The sequence below is a fragment of the Ipomoea triloba genome, chromosome 11, assembly GCF_003576645.1.
Source record: "Ipomoea triloba cultivar NCNSP0323 chromosome 11, ASM357664v1".
Classification (NCBI taxonomy): Eukaryota; Viridiplantae; Streptophyta; class Magnoliopsida; order Solanales; family Convolvulaceae; genus Ipomoea; species Ipomoea triloba.
In genome coordinates, this window is record NC_044926.1 from 25218466 (window position 1) to 25243513 (window position 25048).

At 35.1% G+C, this 25048-nt stretch overlaps 2 protein-coding genes and 1 long non-coding RNA gene across 3 annotated transcripts; all 3 read right to left on the reverse strand.

Annotated features, from left to right (window-relative positions):
- Positions 1–6745: 6745 nt before the first annotated feature.
- On the reverse strand, positions 6746–12470 carry LOC115995556 (CDPK-related kinase 3-like). The gene is made up of 10 exons (XM_031234614.1): positions 12340–12470; positions 10594–10635; positions 10401–10509; positions 9691–9769; positions 8905–9201; positions 8467–8576; positions 8064–8171; positions 7892–7954; positions 7408–7575; positions 6746–7305 (listed from the first exon to the last, which is right to left on the reverse strand). Exons 1-10 carry the CDS (start codon positions 12468–12470, stop codon positions 7171–7173), a joined length of 1242 nt encoding a protein of 413 aa, XP_031090474.1. The 3' UTR covers positions 6746–7170.
- A 1393-nt stretch (positions 12471–13863) lies between these two features.
- On the reverse strand, positions 13864–24174 carry LOC115997035 (CDPK-related kinase 3-like). The gene is made up of 11 exons (XM_031236482.1): positions 23550–24174; positions 19469–19599; positions 17723–17764; positions 17530–17638; positions 16820–16898; positions 16034–16330; positions 15596–15705; positions 15193–15300; positions 15021–15083; positions 14537–14704; positions 13864–14434 (listed from the first exon to the last, which is right to left on the reverse strand). Exons 1-11 carry the CDS (start codon positions 24120–24122, stop codon positions 14300–14302), a joined length of 1815 nt encoding a protein of 604 aa, XP_031092342.1. The 5' UTR covers positions 24123–24174; the 3' UTR covers positions 13864–14299.
- A 21-nt stretch (positions 24175–24195) lies between these two features.
- Positions 24196–24650, reverse strand: LOC115997036. Its single transcript, XR_004093681.1, has 2 exons — positions 24569–24650; positions 24196–24375 (listed from the first exon to the last, which is right to left on the reverse strand). It is a non-coding gene; the product is annotated as an uncharacterized LOC115997036 (long non-coding RNA).
- Between the last annotated feature and the right edge of the window lie 398 nt (positions 24651–25048).

A 25048-nucleotide genomic window follows, 5' to 3' on the forward strand; every position in this document is an offset into this window, starting at 1 on the left:
GATATATATATATATATATATATATATATATATATATATATATATATATATATATATATATATATATATATATATATATATATATATATATGCATGATGAAAGAATATATGCAAATGAAGAAAATGGGTGTATAAAGTGTAGAGTTTTAAGTGGTGCCTATATTTTATTTGTTAAAGGAAGAGAGATCAGATTCAGTTGAGCACCAATCCAAGCCAAACCAAACCCATTTACATTGAGATTAATTGGATTCACAATTCAAGCCAATTAACTTGCTTCAATTCCTTTTCAAAGAACTTAATCCAATTCATCCACATGCTAAACAATGTTTTTTTTTTGAAAGCAACAATGTTTAATTTAATTAATAAATATCTCGAATTCAAATCTTATTGTTGGGCAGAAGTTTTGGAGGGTCAAGTCTATTATCCCGCTATCGAAACGTTGCATTGATTGTTATACAAATATATTGAATAATTAAAGTTGTTTTAGGGTAGTAGTACACGTTTGGTCATAATAATTGGTATCAGATTAGGTGAGTGTGCCCTTGTTAACTAAACTAGACATATAAATTAAACTAATTAAGATAGAGTCGAGGGTGTAATTTATTGTTGAATTTCCTATACAAATTTATTATTAGGTGCAAAGTGTAATTAGCATGAATGCAATGCAATAATATAATCTTAGTTGAGAAGGGGACCATAATTAGGAGAGACCATAAGTTTGATTTTTTATGGCATTGATAGGGATTAAACGACTTTAGCGAATTGTTAAAAAAAATTAAAAAAAAAAGTATTTATAAAAAGAAAAAAAACGACTATAACTTAACTATATTCTTGGTGGGGTGTATTAATGCACCTTACACCATTCGAGTAACATGGTTGGATCGGGAATGATACATAACCACTCAACCTCTAGAAAAATTTGACATGTCTAAGACAATGACCATATATTCTACTTATTACAACTCCTTGCATACATATATAGATTTGCCTAACAAGAAAAAAAATTACTTTTTCTGTGCAATAGTTGAGTGGGCAGGAATTGACATGAAATTGAAGGGTTACCTCTTTGTTTTAATAGAGAGTCAACTGCAAAAATGATCCAAATCAATGTATCTCTCTGGACCCACACCTAAACTTTGGCTCTGTTTGGGTAAACTATTAAAAATTTGGTGAAAATTAAAAAGTTAAAAAGTTATTTTCAAAAAAAAAAAGTTAAAAGTTAAAAGTTAAAAGCTATTAACTATTAAGTTAGTGATTATGATGTACTCAAAAAAAAGTTAGTGATTATGATTAGAAATAATATTTGATAAAATTAGTTTATATATAGTGATTATGATTAGAAATAATATTTGATAAAATCAGTTGACCCTCGCCCCGGAAAGTCCCAAAAGCCGGTCTCTCTGTTCGGCGTGCGGTCGAGTTGGCACTCTCGCAGACGTATCTTGGAGAAGGGAGCAATCCCATCGGTAAGGCAACGGGTGCTTCCTGTTTGGTTGGCGTTCAGTATTTCTGGATATTTTTCTGAGAATACATATAAAATTCACACGGGAGTGGACAATTCTTTGATAAATTGGTATGTGTAATATTTCTTATTTTAATAATATTTAAACAATCTATTTTTTTTTAATATTTTTATATTTTTAAAATTAAAATTGTGCAATTCTAAAATAACAAGTGTGTATGAGACAATCAATGAATATGCTCTCAGAACAATACATATTTTATTTTTGTAAAAGAAAGTAGTGCTATTTTTTAAAAAATAAAAAACTAAAAATTGAAATATATTTTTTGGGTGACAACTGAAACCTAGAGTGATTATTCTTATGCTTGCATTAGATAATCTCCATTACTATGTAATAAAGTACAAGAATCATGCTACACCCACTTAGTCATCTATTTCATCACAAAATTGAAATAATTTTTCACATGAAGGATGCGGGGCGAAAGATCAGGTTTTAGTAAAGGAAAGATTTTTTTAAAAAAAAGAAGCTAGTTTCATAAAATAATAAAGCTAACTTCTTATAGAAGTTGTCTATTGGTCTTCTTGGTTTGAGTCAGTCAACTATAGACAATCAAAGCTGATTTATTTTTGTGGTCCTTTATCGACTAAAGTCACGAAACAGACTTCACTCAAAATCACACATTTGAGTAACATTTGCGACTTTCCCATAAGTCAAAATTATTAGTAAAACAAATTAAAATCTCAGCTTTTGTTTTTTTGTTTAACAATGCATAGGTGATTGCAATTCAAAATTAGAACTTATTTTAAACTCTCCTTTTATCTTCCAAAAAGAGTTCATTGATAGTTTATTTTTTAAAATAAGATAAATTTTACTTCTTATATATGATTTGTGGGTTATTATACATAAATAGTGTTTTTCAGTACATACCTATCGATAGGAGCTGTAGATTTCTTTCGTCACCACAAATTAAAAAGAGATAATCTTTACCAAACATGAATTTTGTGTGGGCTTATGTATAAAGTTAATGTCTATAATCCTTATCTCAAATGAATGTTGTGTCACAATCAACTTGTTAGGACATTATTATAATATAATAATTATTTCCATAAGCCAAAGGTTGTTAAGATGTTAAATTGTTAATGATAGATTAGGGTAGGTAAGGTGTAGCCTAATGCATCTAATTCAGCAACTAGCTAGCTTAGGGGCTCCAGTCATATGTTGTGATCTCCACTCATTGCACAAACACCAAACTCACCCTTTTCAATCCATGTTGTTCCATACATATTATTATAATTTACATGCCAACATATTACACTTATAGTATATGTAATGGAATTATTAAAATGCTAGTAGTTAATTTGTTCTTATCATCATAAATATAAATTAACAAATAAAAATTAAAAAAAAAAAACACACACACACACACATCTTAGATATTCAAATACTTTCAATATAGGATGCAGCCCCGGCCCAAACATACCAAGTTGGTCGACCTATATATTGGCTTAATACCCACAAAGTTTCAAATTTTAACCCTCAGTGGGAGCGGTCTATTGACCTTATTGATTTAAGACGGTCAATTATATATGAGTGGTCTAGATTAGTTTACCTTTTTATGATCCTTTGCTGACTAGGGTCACGACGATGTGACTGAGTAAGTGGAACATGATTCTTATACCAGGGTCTTTCTTTCGGGCTACGGACTACAGAGTACAATATTAGAAGATAATCACTATATAATATTCGTAAATTTGTGTAGGAGAATATAATGTTGAGAATTAACTATGGTATCAAACTATGGAAGCAAAAGGGGTAACTAAATAAATTAAAATTGAAGCCATTTGGTTAGGGGATATATACATATATGTACAACGTACAGTACAATAAAGTTGAGTTCACTTTAATATGATTATGAAACGAATGCGACAAAAAACGAAAAACGCCACTTGTCATAGGTTGACCACACAATTTGTGCCTTGTCATCCAATTATTGTTTTCACAAGATTTCAAGAATCAGATTGCAAGATTTTGGTCTTTCATTTGTCGGATGCTTTGCTTTCACAATATACTGATAATTATATTTATGCCCCCTTCTTTTTCATTTATTTACGTGAGCCGACATCCTAATTGACATTTGATTTCTTCTTCTTTTTTCTTTGGTTTAATTGTCCTTAGTTGGCTTTACAAGTTATAGGCAAGTTGGCATACTAGGCCAGTCGTAACTTCACTCTTGCCCCAAACCGCAGAATATCAGTCATAACAAATATATTGTTAACTAAAATTAAATTTGTATTAATTTGTAAATTTAATTCATCTAAAACTTAAATCCATCATCACAAATATCTAGCTAAAAAACACTATTAATAAGTATGTGTGACATTAGACCTTAAGAAAATGATCCGATTTTGATGGTCTCAGGTCATGGGCCACCATGGTCCCAATCTAACCATGGTGGAACATGACTAGCTGATCGATAGGTGCGATTTCATCTGTTGAAATTTTTTACTGGTGGAGAAGTTGGTTTAAGATCTTCTGACTACCTTGGTTACGTGGCAGATTAGTGAAAAATGTAACGATTGACAAGAAGTACATGTGTGGCACAAACTACGTACGCAACAGTCTTAGAAATCATTTTAAGATTTATTTTTCAATCATGCCATGGCCACTGAAGGAACAATAGGAATAGGAGGCTTCATCGTAAAGAATGCAGTTCTCTTCCCAGCAGAAGTAGAGAAAGCTACGAACATACAAAGCTCACTCTTGTATTTTTTAGAACCGTTGATCTGGACAGATCAACAGCTCAATCTCACCCCATTTTTTACTAGAAGCTCCTTTAATTTTCACCTGATATCTTTCCTTTATATATAGAAATGGGTTCTTGTGCGGTTGGCCTTCTCTGGTGCGGTTGTTTTAGGTGCGTGGTTTTCCTTGTTAAGGTACGTAGTTTTCCTTTTTAAGGTGTGTGGTTTGTATGCTTAAGGTGCGTCAGTGGTTAAACTTTAGGTGAGTGAACCTAACGCTTAATTAAGGTGTGTAGTTTTCCTTCTTAAGGTGCCTTGATTTCCTTTTTAAGGTGCTAGATTTGTATGCCTAAGGTACGTGAGTTGTTGAAACTTAAGGTGCACAATTTTAACACTTTAGGTGTGTGTTTTGTGTTCTTAAGGTGCGTGGTTTGTATACTTAAAGGTGCGTCGACCTAAAGCTTTAGGTGCGCATGGTTTATGTTTTTAAAGTGCTTTGTTTGTGTGCTTAAGGTGGATGGGTTGTATACTTAAGGTGCGTAACTACACAACCGCACGGGAACCCTTCCCCGCACCTAAACCCTTCCCTATATATATATATATATATATATATATATATATATATATATATATATATTGTCGCGTGCATGTATTTGTGTACAAGCTATATATCCAACTTAACAGATGCAACTTAACCGGTCATCCATTCAATGCATTTAATAGCATTTGAAATTGTGATGTACATTAATCTAATCTAATCCCACTTTAATTTGTTTGGTCACTACATAATCATGCACCACCCCTACATACTGCCAATCTTAGCCTAACGAATTACAATTATTATGAGATACCGAACGAACAAATACAGATGTGAATCTAAAATGTGGGCAACTTAGCAATATCAGATATCATATCCCATACATGTAAGCTAGCTAGGTACATGGGATGTGCAGATCGATCGATCATCGATAGGGACACCCTGATGGGATGCACACGTTTAATTTCTTCAAGCACATACCTCCTGGACTGCCTTTGCTACTCAAATTAGTTAATAATTAAGTTTTCCATAGAAAACCAGCTTGATTGGCGTGAGTTTCTGTGCACTCTTCTCCCTTAACCCTCTCTTATATGGAAAAATCAATCTGACCAGTAGGTTGGTCCTGTGCAAACAGAGATTAGTCTGAGTATGGTATGGTGAAACGGGATGTCCAGACAAAAATACAAAAGTTTTCCATGGAGGAAAACTCAGACTATCTAATTATTGGGCTATTTTAATTTCTTGTTATTTAGGGTTTAGGGATATTTTGTCAAAATTAAAAAAGAGATTTTATTTTAAAAAAATTTTACCGACACGTGCATAAGCAATTTACTTGGAGCACCAGTCATTCTTTGGTGTGATTGCATAAATTTGAGTTATTCATGTAGTGAATTATATTGCATTTTTGTGTGTCGTTGAATGACTAATTTAAACTTATATGTTAAGTATATAATTAAATGTATACGTTAAGTGGGAGTAAATTCATTAAAGTAAAACGAGGCATATAGTTTAATATTAGAGCATGTAGATATATGGATAAGTGTTGGACAGCGATTGAAGAAAAAAAGCAAAGAATAGTGCTGTGTGGAGGTGTGTCAAGCCCGCCCACAATTATTTGTGTCACCTGCCCTCTCAAAAATGTTCTACTACTGTACTATGTATGAATGAAGCTTGCTTTTATGTGATGTTGTCGCAACTCGTAAGCGGAAGTGGCAAATTTACATTATATTTTTAATATACTAAAAGTAAATTGTTAATAGTATATATAAAATAATGTATCTTTTAGTATATTAAATATGAGTTGCCTGCTGAAGCACAAAAAGTCAAAAATACCACTTCGACTGAGGCTCGAACACATAACTTTGTGAGAGTCACCCCATGCCACTTGACCACAAGGTCATTGACAAATACAAAATAGAGTTATTTGAGTAAGTGTAAAAGAGTAGTTAAAGTGGAAGTTTAAGGAAGATGGTATCCTTATTGGCTATGAGTATTATTACATGTACTCTCAAATTCTACTTTCTCACTTTGACTTCCTAATATGACATATAATGATATGTTATTTTCATCGGGTAAGTTGTAAGAAAAATAGAATTTGAATTGGGAGTGGACATAGAATAGTAATTTCCAATGGGTATTGGCAAAATTGCATTGCATGTGGACTCATATTAGATTGATTCATGAATTTAATAATGGTTTGGGCAGGGGTAGATGGGAGTCCATGCCCAAGCAGCAGTACACTGAATTTAATACAAAATGTGGCCAATCAAAAACATCAACTGAATGAATCTCAGGGCGGCACTGCACTGCTGCATTACATCAAATGTATGCTATGGATTGTGGGTTTATCTATCTAATCTAATTCACCAATAAAAGTTGAAACAAATTCCGACAGTATGGACAGCAGTAGTAACACTGCCGCCTATGTAACTTTCTTTCTATATTATTATTTGTTAATCACCAACACTCACTGTCTCTCTGTCTGTATGTGTGTGTCTATAGTGTAGGTGTTGAATTTGGAAAATGGGCATTTCTCAATTCTCAAGGGTTGGGTTACATGCAATTCTGCTAAATACACTCAATTTCAGACAGACAAATCATCCATTAACACTTTCCATCTCAACTCAACAAATTCTTCTGCCCACTAACATCCCCTCCTCCTAAACAATAATATCCCACCTCCCTATTTCACTCACTCCATCTATATTCTTTTTTTTTTTTTTTTTTTTTACATCACTTCCCCCCTCTAATCCAAGAAAAAAGAAAAAAAGAAAAGAATGCATATCATTCGAAGCGCATCAATGTATAAACACCTAAGAAGCTATCGCTTGTTGATTGAATATACTAAACACCAGCAGCATGGACCGACCAGGACAATAAGAAGAAGAAGAAGAAAAAAGGATCAGCAGCTAGTAAATTCATAACTCTGCTAATGGTGTCTTGTATTTGTACTGCGAAGCGTCACCCCATGCAAAAATTTAGTGTACCCAAGTAGGCTCAGTTTCCCGTCGCTTCTTATCCAGTCTCTGAGGATCGAATGCGCGGTGGGGCCCACATTCAACTCCTGCATTACACATAATAATAATAAATTTGGCTCAGCACTCAGCTCACACCAACAACAACACACACTTGTGACTGTGAGAGTGAGAGAGAAAGAGAAAGATACCCTAGCCAATTCCTCAACAGAAATTACTCGATTCCCCTCCTGTTCAAAAAACTCGAATGCCGTTGATGCAATTTGCTCCCAGCCCTCCAGGGCTTCCAGTTGGTAAGTGCTGATAGCAGCTGCACAAAACTCCTCAAAGTCCATCTTTCTATAAGATAGTGGTGCCATCTAAAAACATTCACAATCAGAGCAGCTTTAGGAAACGCTCCCCAACAACACCAGATTTCCAACAAAATTCTTTGTAACTATTACAGACTATCAACAACTTTTTCTTTTTTCTTCTCCACATTTTATATACTACAGGCTACTATATGCCGGGCAGTTATGGCTTTTCATAAAAAAAGAAGATGTTTAAAATTTGACATGTCAAGTTTGCAATATGATCCCTCCCAATAGCAGCACAAGTTAATGCTTAACAGGCAAACTAATAACAACTAAACAAGTCAGTTCACTGGACATGAAAGAAAGAAGAGAAACATCTAACCGCATTTAGAATATCTGGGACCCTTGATTCTCTCATAGCATCAGTTGCATTTCTTGAAAGAGCCTGCAATTTAACCACAAAAGAATTTGCCACTTCAGACTTACAAATTGATGGATAAACAACAGCAGAAGTAAACAAACATTTCAAACACTTGAGGTCAGGTGGTAATTACCATTCTAAAGTTTTCGATAGATACTCGCCCATCTTTATTAGGTTCCAAAAGCATAAATTGTGCTCTCAGGTAAACCAGTTCATCCTCTGTCAAAGCTTTCGACAGAGCCTGAAACCATGAATAATATTGGGTAAGACAATTCACTATTACACCACTAACTAGAAGAAGTTGCTTCAGGTTTCATACCAAAACCAGGACACAAACATACCAGTTCAATATGTACCATTCAAGAGGCAAACATAAATCACTTTCAGCACTTAACCAAATCATGATTAAAATATAATAAACTTAACCCAGTCCTGGCACAAGAAAGAGAACACTACCATACCAGTGCAGCCTGCTATGGAACCATCAAAGAAATGCATTTGAAGAGCAAGCAAAAGAAGAAATGTATACATGATACCTTCAATGCTGCACGCTTGAGAGGGGTGGCATTTAGATAACTCTTAACCAACTTATAGATCAATATATCTAGAGGAATGGGATGGCTTTCACTCCGCAACCATGGATGCACTGCAATTGAAGCGTGGAAAGAATGTGTTATTTATATACTCAACAGTGACCTGTGTACTGAATTCAGCCTGGGAATAAACCATGCATGTTCACAAATAAAAATATGATAAAGTGCCTACAACTTGCAATATGCACGAAGTTAAAATGAGAGAGTGCTAGTACAGACTTTTATTCTTCTTGCTTATTAGGCATTTACCATACTGTTAACTCTAATCCTGAGAATTAGATACAATTAGAAAAATTTCAAAATTGACGGACCTTCGATGCAATGGCAATTCTATAATAGACCAAGCAATAAAGAAAATCATTATATGAGCAGATGACTTACTCAAAGCTTGAGCAGCAGTCATTCTTTTCCTATAGTCTTTGTTTAGAAGCCTTTTAACAAAGTCCTTGGCCTCTTGGGAGGCAGAAGGCCAAGGTAAATCTTCAAAGTTAGGGTCAGCTCGTAAGACTGCACGGAAAATTCCAGATTCTGTCCTTGCCCAGAATGGTCTGCTTCCACATAACAAAATATAGGTGATCACACCAATACTCCAGATATCTGCATCCAAACTGTACGATCTGTGGAGCACTTCTGGTGCTACATAATATGCACTTCCAACAATATCATTAAGTCTCTCATCTGCAAAATCCCAAATGTAAGGGAATACCAATTAAGGCTTGTGTGTGTGATATAATTAGTGAATACTTCTTGAAACTTCAAAAAATAAACAAAAGGAATATGAGATTTTCAATAGCATTGTAATACAAATATGTTGCTACAGTTGCTACACTATGAAAGAAAGCACACTAGACTATAAAAGTGAAATTTCTAAATCAGTCTGCAAGTACTTTTCCCAGTTGGTATTTTGTTTCATCATAGAAAATCAAAAAGAAAAACAAAGAGAGAAAGCATAAAAGATAGAACTGACTTCTAGTAATATCTTCTCTGTCCATTTCAAATAGCTCGAAGAAATTGTTAATAAACATCAAATAAGAACCAACACTTTCAAATCAAGGTAGCAATTACAACCAACAACATATCAATAAAGAAATGTGCTAATAGACAATGATATATGTGATTGATTTTAATGATAAATAATTAAATATATTGTTGAATAGATGCAGCTACCTGGTCTGATAAAGTCAGAAAGACCAAAGTCAATTAGCTTCATATCAGCATCTTCGTTTCTAGAGGTGAATAAAAAATTCTGTAACAAAAGCAATTGAAAGAGCATTAGTAATGTAGGTACCAAGAAGCAGTGTTGCAAAAATCCCGCCTAGGCGCCGATTAATCCCCGCCTAGGCGCTAGGCGCTGGTCGACCGCCTAGCGTATCACATTAAATGGTGGTCTAGGCGGCTGGCCGGCTAGGCGACCGCCTAGGCCGCCAAACCACCGCCTAGGCGTCGACTAAACCGACTAGGCCTTCTAGTCGGTCGATTAACTATTGTTCTTTTTTTTAAATGGGTTATTTCACTCAAAACAACATCGTTTTGAGCGAAATAATTTTATATTATACAAACTTTAGATATTTTTTAGTTTAATATTTAATATTTTAGTATTAACTATTAAAGTATTATATAATTTATAATTATAAGTCTTTAAAAAATAAAAAATACTTAAACAAATTTTTAAAAAATAAAAAATAAAATAAAAAATACACGGGCGCCTAGGCGCCGATTAATCCCCGGCTAGGCGTCCTAGGCGCTAGGCGCTCCCCGAGCGCCTAGCAATTTTTTCAACCATGCCAAGAAGGTAAAGACTAGATACAGCCTGAGAATAAAAATTTAAACCAAAAATAAAAAATAAAAAAACGAAACCAATATTAAAAGTAGACAACCTCTGGCTTCAAGTCACGGTGAACAACACCTTGTAGATGACAGAATGCAACTACACTCAGAATTTGTACAACAATAAGTTTTGCATCATCTTCTGAGTATCTACCACCCCTGGAAGGAAAAGGTGCATATGCTTTATTCAAATGACATAATTTCAATAATAAAATGAAACTGCTCCAAAAGAATTTTATTTACCGTGACAATATTCTGTCAAGTAATTCTCCTCCTTCACACAATCTGTAACAAACAAAAAGTAGAAGCTGATCAGACAAATTTTGCACATTATCTTTCTTCAAGGAAAAAAAACACTTAAACTAATGCACTAAATGTGGTCAAACATAAGCACTATTATGTCAGCTCAATTCCACCGATCGTCCCTTGACTATTTTTTCCCACATTTGGTCTTTGACTTTCAATTGGACCACAGTTAGTCCTAGACTAATAAATTTTTTCCAAATTTGGTTCTCCAGCAACTCATCTGTTAAATGAACATTAAATACAAGGTTAGTTTTGTCATCTCCTTCTGGACATTAACTATTCGAGTGTATGACTTAATAGTTTTTCATATTTTTCAAATACGAAAAAAAATACTTTTTTCAAAAACAATTTGTGTACTGTGAAACATCTTCCCAGTTTCCCCATTGCTTGAAACTGTATATATGGAATGAATCGTAGATATCTCCAATCACTCAATGAATCCAAAACGGTTGAAATTATGGTCATTGAGGCTCTCAAATTCCCCCAATATTCCATTAGCCAAAAGTCTCAATATTTCCATTAATAAAGATGAAGAGTTTAGGACCCGTAGCTAAATGGAACAGAGAAAACCTCTCAATATTCCATTAGTCAAAAGTCCCAAAACGACGTGTAAGAGATACCTTATATAGGTTACATCCCAAACCCTAGTCTAGGGAATAATGCTAGAATATTTGCCTTTCAAGATAAGACAAGGGTAAATAAGTAAAAGAGTCACTACAAAACAAAAAGGAAATGGGACGCGTCATCAAGTCTAGACAAGATTAGAGATAGTGAAGAATGGGACAAGGAACAGACATTCCTGTCTTTGGCAAAAAGTTCTCTAAAACTCTTAATCAAAAAGAATGGGACAAGGAACGCGTCATCAAGCTTGATCGAGAAGGAAGGTTGTTTGCTATCATCCGGATCAACACTATGTCATCCTCCCCTCTTGAAATTGATTTGTCCTTCTTGACCACAATCAAAGGGAAAGGCTGAACTCTCAACAAGCTCATTGAGAGGGAAGATCAGCTTGAACTATTGGCAATGCTCCTCCTTGTACTAGTAGAAAACAGCAAAGATGAGGCAGCCATTCAAGGTGAGGGCTTAGCTAGTCTAAGAATCTGTTTGCCAGAAATCAAGCAAAAGGGTACTTCGCCCCTGTTGAAGGCTGTGAGCATCTTCTTTGCGAAACTAATGAGCTCTGGTAATTTAAGAACTGAAATGAGAGATTAGAGGTGTAGCCTATAGGTTTGGTGAGTGCCGGTAGCCAGGAAGGGAAGAGAGGGGGTGCCAAGGTTGAAGATAAGAAAGGAATAGGACGTGTTTGTTTGATGGAATTCGATAACTATTAAGGGTTGATTGTCTAGCTTTTTTACTGATGGGAATGGAACTGACCAAACTAAAATTGCATTTAATGTCTACTTATCATATGGTTTGCAGGAAGATTAAATCTAGAAACATTTTAATAGTCCAGGACTAAATGTGGCCAAATTAAAAAGTCAAGGACCAAATGTGAAAAATGTCAATAGTCAAGGGACAACTGGTGGAATTAACTTTATTAAATCATGCATATCATCATATCTTTGTATAGAACATACGCACACACATTTATTTATTTACTTATAGGGTTTAGGAAACAAAAACAATATCAATACGAACAAAACAGATATGGGGCAGGTCTGATAGAGAGGAAAAAGTACATACTCCATGACAATGTAAACATTATTGGCATCCTCACAAGCATCATAAAATTTGACCAAATGCCTATGGCCTGAAAGAGCTTTCAAAATCTTCACTTCTCTCCGGACATCTTCAATAGATATTGCTGTTGTCATCTGCAAAACAAATTGTGATGAATTTTGTATTTATGTTAATGAAAATTTTAGGTATTCTGACAAAATAATGCTCATTAACAAATAAATAAATAAAAATTAATTAATTAATTAATTTGTGTACCAGCCATAAAAAGATCATGACAAAATTAAAATTAATACTTTTCCCATCACATTCTATTTTACTTCGTTTATTCCATAGAGGAAAGACATAACCGGGACTCCCCCCATAATTAGAAAAGATTCCGAAATTTCATATAACTTCAAGCACTGATACCTATCTAAAATGCATATTCTAGGTGTGAACTTTATGAAGTCTATCTCAAAATATTTTTTGTCATAATAAAAATCTAAATTCTATTTCCTTACTCTGCATACCAAATGAATCTATGTCAAGGGAGCAAACCCAAGATAGTACCTAATTGCAAATGAAAAATTTGTTGTTATCGAACTTAACAATGTAGTACACATCTGGCACAACACATCACAAACTTTCAATGCCACTACTAAACATCTCAGTGAACATCTAGGTTCATGAGTGGTCTGGCTAAATTGTGTCAATCAAATAGACAAATATTACACTTAAAACTAACCCTCTTTTACTTGTAAGAATCTCTATGTGCGAGTACAATTCATAAATCCGTCTTGAATTAAAATATCAAAAAAAAAAAAAAAAAAAAAAAAAAAANTATATTAAATATGAGTTGCCTGCTGAAGCACAAAAAGTCAAAAATACCACTTCGACTGAGGCTCGAACACATAACTTTGTGAGAGTCACCCCATGCCACTTGACCACAAGGTCATTGACAAATACAAAATAGAGTTATTTGAGTAAGTGTAAAAGAGTAGTTAAAGTGGAAGTTTAAGGAAGATGGTATCCTTATTGGCTATGAGTATTATTACATGTACTCTCAAATTCTACTTTCTCACTTTGACTTCCTAATATGACATATAATGATATGTTATTTTCATCGGGTAAGTTGTAAGAAAAATAGAATTTGAATTGGGAGTGGACATAGAATAGTAATTTCCAATGGGTATTGGCAAAATTGCATTGCATGTGGACTCATATTAGATTGATTCATGAATTTAATAATGGTTTGGGCAGGGGTAGATGGGAGTCCATGCCCAAGCAGCAGTACACTGAATTTAATACAAAATGTGGCCAATCAAAAACATCAACTGAATGAATCTCAGGGCGGCACTGCACTGCTGCATTACATCAAATGTATGCTATGGATTGTGGGTTTATCTATCTAATCTAATTCACCAATAAAAGTTGAAACAAATTCCGACAGTATGGACAGCAGTAGTAACACTGCCGCCTATGTAACTTTCTTTCTATATTATTATTTGTTAATCACCAACACTCACTGTCTCTCTGTCTGTATGTGTGTGTCTATAGTGTAGGTGTTGAATTTGGAAAATGGGCATTTCTCAATTCTCAAGGGTTGGGTTACATGCAATTCTGCTAAATACACTCAATTTCAGACAGACAAATCATCCATTAACACTTTCCATCTCAACTCAACAAATTCTTCTGCCCACTAACATCCCCTCCTCCTAAACAATAATATCCCACCTCCCTATTTCACTCACTCCATCTATATTCTTTTTTTTTTTTTTTCTTTTTACATCACTTCCCCCCTCTAATCCAAGAAAAAAGAAAAAAAGAAAAGAATGCATATCATTCGAAGCGCATCAATGTATAAACACCTAAGAAGCTATCGCTTGTTGATTGAATATACTAAACACCAGCAGCATGGACCGACCAGGACAATAAGAAGAAGAAGAAGAAAAAAGGATCAGCAGCTAGTAAATTCATAACTCTGCTAATGGTGTCTTGTATTTGTACTGCGAAGCGTCACCCCATGCAAAAATTTAGTGTACCCAAGTAGGCTCAGTTTCCCGTCGCTTCTTATCCAGTCTCTGAGGATCGAATGCGCGGTGGGGCCCACATTCAACTCCTGCATTACACATAATAATAATAAATTTGGCTCAGCACTCAGCTCACACCAACAACAACACACACTTGTGACTGTGAGAGTGAGAGAGAAAGAGAAAGATACCCTAGCCAATTCCTCAACAGAAATTACTCGATTCCCCTCCTGTTCAAAAAACTCGAATGCCGTTGATGCAATTTGCTCCCAGCCCTCCAGGGCTTCCAGTTGGTAAGTGCTGATAGCAGCTGCACAAAACTCCTCAAAGTCCATCTTTCTATAAGATAGTGGTGCCATCTAAAAACATTCACAATCAGAGCAGCTTTAGGAAACGCTCCCCAACAACACCAGATTTCCAACAAAATTCTTTGTAACTATTACAGACTATCAACAACTTTTTCTTTTTTCTTCTCCACATTTTATATACTACAGGCTACTATATGCCGGGCAGTTATGGCTTTTCATAAAAAAAGAAGATGTTTAAAATTTGACATGTCAAGTTTGCAATATGATCCCTCCCAATAGCAGCACAAGTTAATGCTTAACAGGCAAACTAATAACAACTAAACAAGTCAGTTCACTGGACATGAAAGAAAGAAGAGAAACATCTAACCGCATTTAGAATATCTGGGACCCTTGATTCTCTCATAGCATCAGTTGCATTTCTTGAAAGAGCCTGCAATTTAACCACAAAAGAATTTGCCACTTCAGACTTACAAATTGATGGATAAACAACAGCAGAAGTAAACAAACATTTCAAACACTTGAGGTCAGGTGGTAATTACCATTCTAAAGTTTTCGATAGATACTCGCCCATCTTTATTAGGTTCCAAAAGCATAAATTGTGCTCTCAGGTAAACCAGTTCATCCTCTGTCAAAGCTTTCGACAGAGCCTGAAACCATGAATAATATTGGGTAAGACAATTCACTATTACACCACTAACTAGAAGAAGTTGCTTCAGGTTTCATACCAAAACCAGGACACAAACATACCAGTTCAATATGTACCATTCAAGAGGCAAACATAAATCACTTTCAGCACTTAACCAAATCATGATTAAAATATAATAAACTTAACCCAGTCCTGGCACAAGAAAGAGAACACTACCATACCAGTGCAGCCTGCTATGGAACCATCAAAGAAATGCATTTGAAGAGCAAGCAAAAGAAGAAATGTATACATGATACCTTCAATGCTGCACGCTTGAGAGGGGTGGCATTTAGATAACTCTTAACCAACTTATAGATCAATATATCTAGAGGAATGGGATGGCTTTCACTCCGCAACCATGGATGCACTGCAATTGAAGCGTGGAAAGAATGTGTTATTTATATACTCAACAGTGACCTGTGTACTGAATTCAGCCTGGGAATAAACCATGCATGTTCACAAATAAAAATATGATAAAGTGCCTACAACTTGCAATATGCACGAAGTTAAAATGAGAGAGTGCTAGTACAGACTTTTATTCTTCTTGCTTATTAGGCATTTACCATACTGTTAACTCTAATCCTGAGAATTAGATACAATTAGAAAAATTTCAAAATTGACGGACCTTCGATGCAATGGCAATTCTATAATAGACCAAGCAATAAAGAAAATCATTATATGAGCAGATGACTTACTCAAAGCTTGAGCAGCAGTCATTCTTTTCCTATAGTCTTTGTTTAGAAGCCTTTTAACAAAGTCCTTGGCCTCTTGGGAGGCAGAAGGCCAAGGTAAATCTTCAAAGTTAGGGTCAGCTCGTAAGACTGCACGGAAAATTCCAGATTCTGTCCTTGCCCAGAATGGTCTGCTTCCACATAACAAAATATAGGTGATCACACCAATACTCCAGATATCTGCATCCAAACTGTACGATCTGTGGAGCACTTCTGGTGCTACATAATATGCACTTCCAACAATATCATTAAGTCTCTCATCTGCAAAATCCCAAATGTAAGGGAATACCAATTAAGGCTTGTGTGTGTGATATAATTAGTGAATACTTCTTGAAACTTCAAAAAATAAACAAAAGGAATATGAGATTTTCAATAGCATTGTAATACAAATATGTTGCTACAGTTGCTACACTATGAAAGAAAGCACACTAGACTATAAAAGTGAAATTTCTAAATCAGTCTGCAAGTACTTTTCCCAGTTGGTATTTTGTTTCATCATAGAAAATCAAAAAGAAAAACAAAGAGAGAAAGCATAAAAGATAGAACTGACTTCTAGTAATATCTTCTCTGTCCATTTCAAATAGCTCGAAGAAATTGTTAATAAACATCAAATAAGAACCAACACTTTCAAATCAAGGTAGCAATTACAACCAACAACATATCAATAAAGAAATGTGCTAATAGACAATGATATATGTGATTGATTTTAATGATAAATAATTAAATATATTGTTGAATAGATGCAGCTACCTGGTCTGATAAAGTCAGAAAGACCAAAGTCAATTAGCTTCATATCAGCATCTTCGTTTCTAGAGGTGAATAAAAAATTCTGTAACAAAAGCAATTGAAAGAGCATTAGTAATGTAGGTACCAAGAAGCAGTGTTGCAAAAATCCCGCCTAGGCGCCGATTAATCCCCGCCTAGGCGCTAGGCGCTGGTCGACCGCCTAGCGTATCACATTAAATGGTGGTCTAGGCGGCTGGCCGGCTAGGCGACCGCCTAGGCCGCCAAACCACCGCCTAGGCGTCGACTAAACCGACTAGGCCTTCTAGTCGGTCGATTAACTATTGTTCTTTTTTTTAAATGGGTTATTTCACTCAAAACAACATCGTTTTGAGCGAAATAATTTTATATTATACAAACTTTAGATATTTTTTAGTTTAATATTTAATATTTTAGTATTAACTATTAAAGTATTATATAATTTATAATTATAAGTCTTTAAAAAATAAAAAATACTTAAACAAATTTTTAAAAAATAAAAAATAAAATAAAAAATACACGGGCGCCTAGGCGCCGATTAATCCCCGGCTAGGCGTCCTAGGCGCTAGGCGCTCCCCGAGCGCCTAGCAATTTTTTCAACCATGCCAAGAAGGTAAAGACTAGATACAGCCTGAGAATAAAAATTTAAACCAAAAATAAAAAATAAAAAAACGAAACCAATATTAAAAGTAGACAACCTCTGGCTTCAAGTCACGGTGAACAACACCTTGTAGATGACAGAATGCAACTACACTCAGAATTTGTACAACAATAAGTTTTGCATCATCTTCTGAGTATCTACCACCCCTGGAAGGAAAAGGTGCATATGCTTTATTCAAATGACATAATTTCAATAATAAAATGAAACTGCTCCAAAAGAATTTTATTTACCGTGACAATATTCTGTCAAGTAATTCTCCTCCTTCACACAATCTGTAACAAACAAAAAGTAGAAGCTGATCAGACAAATTTTGCACATTATCTTTCTTCAAGGAAAAAAAACACTTAAACTAATGCACTAAATGTGGTCAAACATAAGCACTATTATGTCAGCTCAATTCCACCGATCGTCCCTTGACTATTTTTTCCCACATTTGGTCTTTGACTTTCAATTGGACCACAGTTAGTCCTAGACTAATAAATTTTTTCCAAATTTGGTTCTCCAGCAACTCATCTGTTAAATGAACATTAAATACAAGGTTAGTTTTGTCATCTCCTTCTGGACATTAACTATTCGAGTGTATGACTTAATAGTTTTTCATATTTTTCAAATACGAAAAAAAATACTTTTTTCAAAAACAATTTGTGTACTGTGAAACATCTTCCCAGTTTCCCCATTGCTTGAAACTGTATATATGGAATGAATCGTAGATATCTCCAATCACTCAATGAATCCAAAACGGTTGAAATTATGGTCATTGAGGCTCTCAAATTCCCCCAATATTCCATTAGCCAAAAGTCTCAATATTTCCATTAATAAAGATGAAGAGTTTAGGACCCGTAGCTAAATGGAACAGAGAAAACCTCTCAATATTCCATTAGTCAAAAGTCCCAAAACGACGTGTAAGAGATACCTTATATAGGTTACATCCCAAACCCTAGTCTAGGGAATAATGCTAGAATATTTGCCTTTCAAGATAAGACAAGGGTAAATAAGTAAAAGAGTCACTACAAAACAAAAAGGAAATGGGACGCGTCATCAAGTCTAGACAAGATTAGAGATAGTGAAGAATGGGACAAGGAACAGACATTCCTGTCTTTGGCAAAAAGTTCTCTAAAACTCTTAATCAAAAAGAATGGGACAAGGAACGCGTCATCAAGCTTGATCGAGAAGGAAGGTTGTTTGCTATCATCCGGATCAACACTATGTCATCCTCCCCTCTTGAAATTGATTTGTCCTTCTTGACCACAATCAAAGGGAAAGGCTGAACTCTCAACAAGCTCATTGAGAGGGAAGATCAGCTTGAACTATTGGCAATGCTCCTCCTTGTACTAGTAGAAAACAGCAAAGATGAGGCAGCCATTCAAGGTGAGGGCTTAGCTAGTCTAAGAATCTGTTTGCCAGAAATCAAGCAAAAGGGTACTTCGCCCCTGTTGAAGGCTGTGAGCATCTTCTTTGCGAAACTAATGAGCTCTGGTAATTTAAGAACTGAAATGAGAGATTAGAGGTGTAGCCTATAGGTTTGGTGAGTGCCGGTAGCCAGGAAGGGAAGAGAGGGGGTGCCAAGGTTGAAGATAAGAAAGGAATAGGACGTGTTTGTTTGATGGAATTCGATAACTATTAAGGGTTGATTGTCTAGCTTTTTTACTGATGGGAATGGAACTGACCAAACTAAAATTGCATTTAATGTCTACTTATCATATGGTTTGCAGGAAGATTAAATCTAGAAACATTTTAATAGTCCAGGACTAAATGTGGCCAAATTAAAAAGTCAAGGACCAAATGTGAAAAATGTCAATAGTCAAGGGACAACTGGTGGAATTAACTTTATTAAATCATGCATATCATCATATCTTTGTATAGAACATACGCACACACATTTATTTATTTACTTATAGGGTTTAGGAAACAAAAACAATATCAATACGAACAAAACAGATATGGGGCAGGTCTGATAGAGAGGAAAAAGTACATACTCCATGACAATGTAAACATTATTGGCATCCTCACAAGCATCATAAAATTTGACCAAATGCCTATGGCCTGAAAGAGCTTTCAAAATCTTCACTTCTCTCCGGACATCTTCAATAGATATTGCTGTTGTCATCTGCAAAACAAATTGTGATGAATTTTGTATTTATGTTAATGAAAATTTTAGGTATTCTGACAAAATAATGCTCATTAACAAATAAATAAATAAAAATTAATTAATTAATTAATTTGTGTACCAGCCATAAAAAGATCATGACAAAATTAAAATTAATACTTTTCCCATCACATTCTATTTTACTTCGTTTATTCCATAGAGGAAAGACATAACCGGGACTCCCCCCATAATTAGAAAAGATTCCGAAATTTCATATAACTTCAAGCACTGATACCTATCTAAAATGCATATTCTAGGTGTGAACTTTATGAAGTCTATCTCAAAATATTTTTTGTCATAATAAAAATCTAAATTCTATTTCCTTACTCTGCATACCAAATGAATCTATGTCAAGGGAGCAAACCCAAGATAGTACCTAATTGCAAATGAAAAATTTGTTGTTATCGAACTTAACAATGTAGTACACATCTGGCACAACACATCACAAACTTTCAATGCCACTACTAAACATCTCAGTGAACATCTAGGTTCATGAGTGGTCTGGCTAAATTGTGTCAATCAAATAGACAAATATTACACTTAAAACTAACCCTCTTTTACTTGTAAGAATCTCTATGTGCGAGTACAATTCATAAATCCGTCTTGAATTAAAATATCAAAAAAAAAAAAAAAAAAAAAAAAAAAACAAAAAAAAAAAAAAAAAAAAAAAAAAAAAAAAAAAAAAAACCATAAAACATAAAACAAAACAGAACAAAACAAAAAAAGAGGGTTTAGTACAATTCATTTTCACACGCATGTACTAGAATGTCCTGAGCAGTGTTCTGAGCTCCTTAAGTTTAGTAGATTTTTAGTCTGTGTTATGAGCATCACCACTTTTAGTGCTTGAGTTGTAAGCAAGTGGCACTTTTGTCACTTTCAAAATCTTCAGTAACTCTTCAAAAATCTTAGTTTATTAGGATTGCTAACGTAATTTCAAAAAGGATTGCTAACGTAATTTTACCTCCTATTTTTTACCCTAAATAGCACACCTACTCCACACTTTAGTGGCCAGAAATCCAAATTAGACCTCCATTACACTAATTTTTTAAAACTTTTATTAGTTTAATGGAAGTTAGTGGTTTACAATTTTGTATTTCTAGTCACTGAGTCATAAAATTGGGAGTGTAATTTGGGCGGAAGAAGAAAAATAGGAAGTAAAATTCCATTACTGTATCAACTAAGATTTCTCAATAATAGTGATAAACTTTAACAGAATTGTTAAGAAAAGGACTAAAAGCACCACTTTATTGACAATTCAAGAATAAGAAGTGGTAACACTTCCAAGTTCCAACACGGGTTAAAATCCACTATCAACTCATAACTCAAGGGCCAAAAGTGCAATTCTCTCTTTAAAATTTTTAGGGTCTAAACCTAGAAGCACCAAAACGAGAACAAGCAACAATACATGATACACACAAGAAAAAAAAAAGGTTCTAAAATATAAGATGCATAAAAGGTGGAGTGAATTTTTTTTTATAAATATTATATATATAAGGGTACATTTGCAACTATTTTTCTTAAAATATGCATAAATATTTATTGTCTACTAATTCATAAACTAAAAGTAATACACTATACGGGTATATAGGGGTATGTGCAGGATATATAGGGTATATAAGGGTCATATCAATGAATAAAAATTTCTGTTTCTTTTGACCCAAAAAATTGTTCTTTTTCAATTAAACCCCCAAAACATGCCTTAAAATGTGTTTTCTTTTAGACCATACGCCCTGAAACTTTTTTTATTATGAAAACAATCCCAAAGCATTTTGAGATAGTTACTTGTGTGTTTCAATACGAAATGTGTACAAAATGTGAAAATTCTCCTTCCTAAGAGTTCCCAAACCAAAAGCAATGAACCGTTTATGATGGCAGATTATTTCTTATGTGAAAATAATGCATACAATACCAAATTGGGATGGTTCTTATACAAATATACACAAAGTGATCAAAATGTTGTTCAAATTCATGCTAAATGTAATCTTGTTAAAGCTTCTATTAAACCACCAGGTCATTAATTACATGTTGCGATTTCCAAATGTGCCGCACACAGATAAACATGTGGGACAAATAACCATAAAAAAAAAAACAAAAACAAAAACAAAAAAACAAAAAAACAAAACAAAACAAAATTAGATGGGCCTGCAGAAGCGTCATTGCAGTGGTGGCATGGAAATCCTCAGGCAAAAGAACAGATTTTTACTCACTCCCCTGTCCCACAGCTAAAACAGTAATGATGATGATGATGTTGATAATCTTAATCATAACAAATAATCAAAAGCAAGCCTTCAACCCATTAACAGCCCAACATCTTTTATTATAAGTCATAAGTTCCAGATTACTGCATTTAATGCTGCTTCACTAAATATAAAATGCATTTTACAGTTAAAAACCCTCTTTAAATGGACCTAATACAAAATGAATTTTACAGGCAACCACCTCGTTAAAGAGATCAACATATAAATATAAAACAAATTTCCAGGTATAGTCTCTTCTTAAATTAGACCAACATACTTGTTCTAAGGAACTATACATGGAACACAAGGACTTAAACAGTAATCTTAGGAATTAAGATCATTATGGAAAAATTATATGGAATGTATTAGTATAAAACACAAGTTGCATTCTTCAACAGATATATTTGCACATGAGCATACATAGCAGCTAAAGGGCATTGAAAATAAAATATGTCGGGCACAAAAATGTATTCCATATAGCAAATCATTTTATTTGAATGATAGGGGTGGAAAGGCTTGGTGTGTCTTCAATACCTGCCTAATTTATCAAATTGCATTTCCCCTTTTTGTTCATTACCACAGATGAATGTAGAAAGTTATAATTGACAATAAGAAAACGTATTAGTCAGATTAATGCCCCACAAAAAGGTTGCATAGAGGAGAACAAACTTGAAAGGTTCCTAGATTCTTTAACGTTTGAATAATCATATTCATTTTGGACCAATTAGCAAAGAGAATAACGGGCGTTACTATTCCTAGACCAAGGGAAACAGGAATGCAGGTTCCGAATCTATAAGGGTAACCGATCCTAGATTCTTTAACATTTGAATAATCATATTCATTTTGGATCAATTAGCAAAGAGAATAACACGTGTTACTATTCCTAGATCAAGGGAAACAGGATTGCAGGTTCCGAATCTATAAGAGTAACCGATCCTAGATTCTTTAACGTTTGAATAATCATATTCATTTTGGACCAATTAGCAAAGAGAATAACACGCGTTACTATTCCTAGATCAAGGGAAACAGGATTGCAGGTTCCGAATCTATAAGAGTAACCGATTTCCATCCATTTATTGACAATGCTAAGCAATTCCTTCCATTTGCAAATTGCAAGTAAGTAAATTCTTAAATACGGAGATCAAATATTTTCCCACTTGTCATTAAACCATTTTCTCTCTATAATCCCTTATCTTACCAAAAATGTTAACATATATTATTTGATGACGGGCAAAGATTATTAAAAAAAAAAAAACCGCGAGCTTCACGTGCATAACTAAAATAAACAGACAAGGGGAATAGTAGTCCAGAATGCATCATGTTTTTGAGCATGTTCCAGACCTTATTGACTGATTCAGAGCATTCTGAGACTTAATGAAAGTTGACTATTGAAAGTTCTATATACAATAAAATATCAATTTTGTTCCTTAACCATCAAAAACTCTACTAAATTAATGTGCTGACCTAAGTTTCAATTTTCAAACCCTAACTCCCAACTGCATTTCCTGTGTTTACAATTAACCAAATTCTCAGCTGGTCCAAAATGAATCAAGACGTAAAGAAGCAGTAAAATTAAGCAAGAAATAGTGGTAGTCTGAAATCCTGTCAAACCAACATGTTGGGGAGATGCAAAGAATGAAATGTATAGTAATTAAAAAGGGGAAAAAATTAAACCTTGGCTTTGGAAATGATTTTGACGGCGAGAGGGAGGTCCTTGAGCTCTCCTTTTTTGCCCAGGGCATAGCATGTATGACCGAAATGCCCTCGCCCCACCTCTTTCCCCAACTCGTACTTGGCACCGAAGTTCCTATTGTAGCCGAAATTCTTATCCAGCGACTGATCGGGCTCGGCCGCGCCGTCCTCAGGGATGGGCCCCTCTCTGGGAACCTTAGCATGGCCGAATCGCCTGGCGAGAGAGGCCTTGATGTGCTTAGCCGGAGACGGCGGAGGGAAGGGGCGTTTGAAGAACCGCCTCGGAGTAGACCTCGCCGGAGACGGAGACACGCCGGGCGGCAACGGACTGGGAGCTCCCCCTGGGGCGGAACTTCCGTGAGGATAAGGACTAGGCCAGGGACTGGCCGCAGCGGAGGATCGCGCCGGCGTGTTTTTTACCGAAACGGCGTTGTTGACGGCGGAGGAAGGGAGAGGACTCTGAGCCTGCGACGGCTGATCGGCGAAAGCGGTAATAGTGGTTGTAGCATCAGCATCACCGGTGGTGGGGATCGTCTTACCATAACACTGGCCCATCACAGCAGTTCAGAGCGAACTGCGAACTAACTAACCCCCAACCACCCACCCACCCACCCGCACACTTCCTTCCTTCCAATCCTTCTTCTCCTGTAATCTGTTCAAAAACCTCTGGTCAAACCGCAAAAAGTCCACGCATCTCACGGCTCAGATCGTCAGCTGAGTAGAAATCTCACGATCACTGCTCTCCTCGCCTCTCCACGGAGCGCTTCCACTGTGCAAAAGCTAAACAGGAGGAGAGAGAGAAAGCGATCTAAAACGTATATATATACGTACAGAGAAAAAGAGACAGACAGAGAGAGAGAGAGGAAAAAACAAAAAAATAAAGATAAAAAAGGAGAATGAAAAGAATCAAAAGAGTCAGAGTCAGATATAGTAGTGCAGGAGAGAGAGAGAGAGAAGTGCGAGAAGAGTGAAGAGAGAGGGTTTAGCAAATCAGCCGAAACCTCAAAATAACTACTCTTTTCTCTCAGCCGCATTGCTGCGCCTGCGCTGGACTTCCGCCTACGCAAATTCAATCAATCCACCCACTCAACGCTCACACTATACGTTACTATTTTGTTCCTTCGATACTATTTAGAATGTATGACTTTCCAACGTATCATCACGCATTCCTTACTTGCACTCGTAACATCCGAATAACTCTAATCCAGTTGGTTGAGCGATTAACTTTTTAAGTATTACAAAATTATTAAATTTCAAATTTAAACACCTGAAATGAGTTGTCTATTAGCATGCTTGTCGTCGTCGTTGTTAGTATTGTAGAATACATATATAGTCAATAATAAAATTAAATAAGGATCAATTAGGAATTATCAAATTAAGTTATTCCTAAGAATTCCGGATTTAGGGATAGCTTAATATTGGATCATCCCATTGTTATAGATATTCCCTTTGCAAGGAGAATAAATCATTCCCAAAATATT

Coding starts and splice junctions, on each gene's coding strand:
- LOC115995556 (XM_031234614.1), bottom strand. CDS start 12,470: ATGACAACAGCAATATCTATTGAAGATGTCCGGAGAGAAGTGAAGATT. Junction 10,636..12,339: donor AATGTTTACATTGTCATGGA/GTATGTACTTTT, acceptor TGTTTGTTACAG/ATTGTGTGAAGGAGGAGAAT. Junction 7,306..7,407: donor CTGTTGAGGAATTGGCTAGG/GTATCTTTCTCT, acceptor TGTGTAATGCAG/GAGTTGAATGTGGGCCCCAC.
- LOC115997035 (XM_031236482.1), bottom strand. CDS start 24,122: ATGGGCCAGTGTTATGGTAAGACGATCCCCACCACCGGTGATGCTGAT. Junction 19,600..23,549: donor AAATCATTTCCAAAGCCAAG/GTTTAATTTTTT, acceptor TTTGTTTTGCAG/ATGACAACAGCAATATCTAT. Junction 17,639..17,722: donor CTTGACAGAATATTGTCACG/GTAAATAAAATT, acceptor TTTTCCTTCCAG/GGGTGGTAGATACTCAGAAG.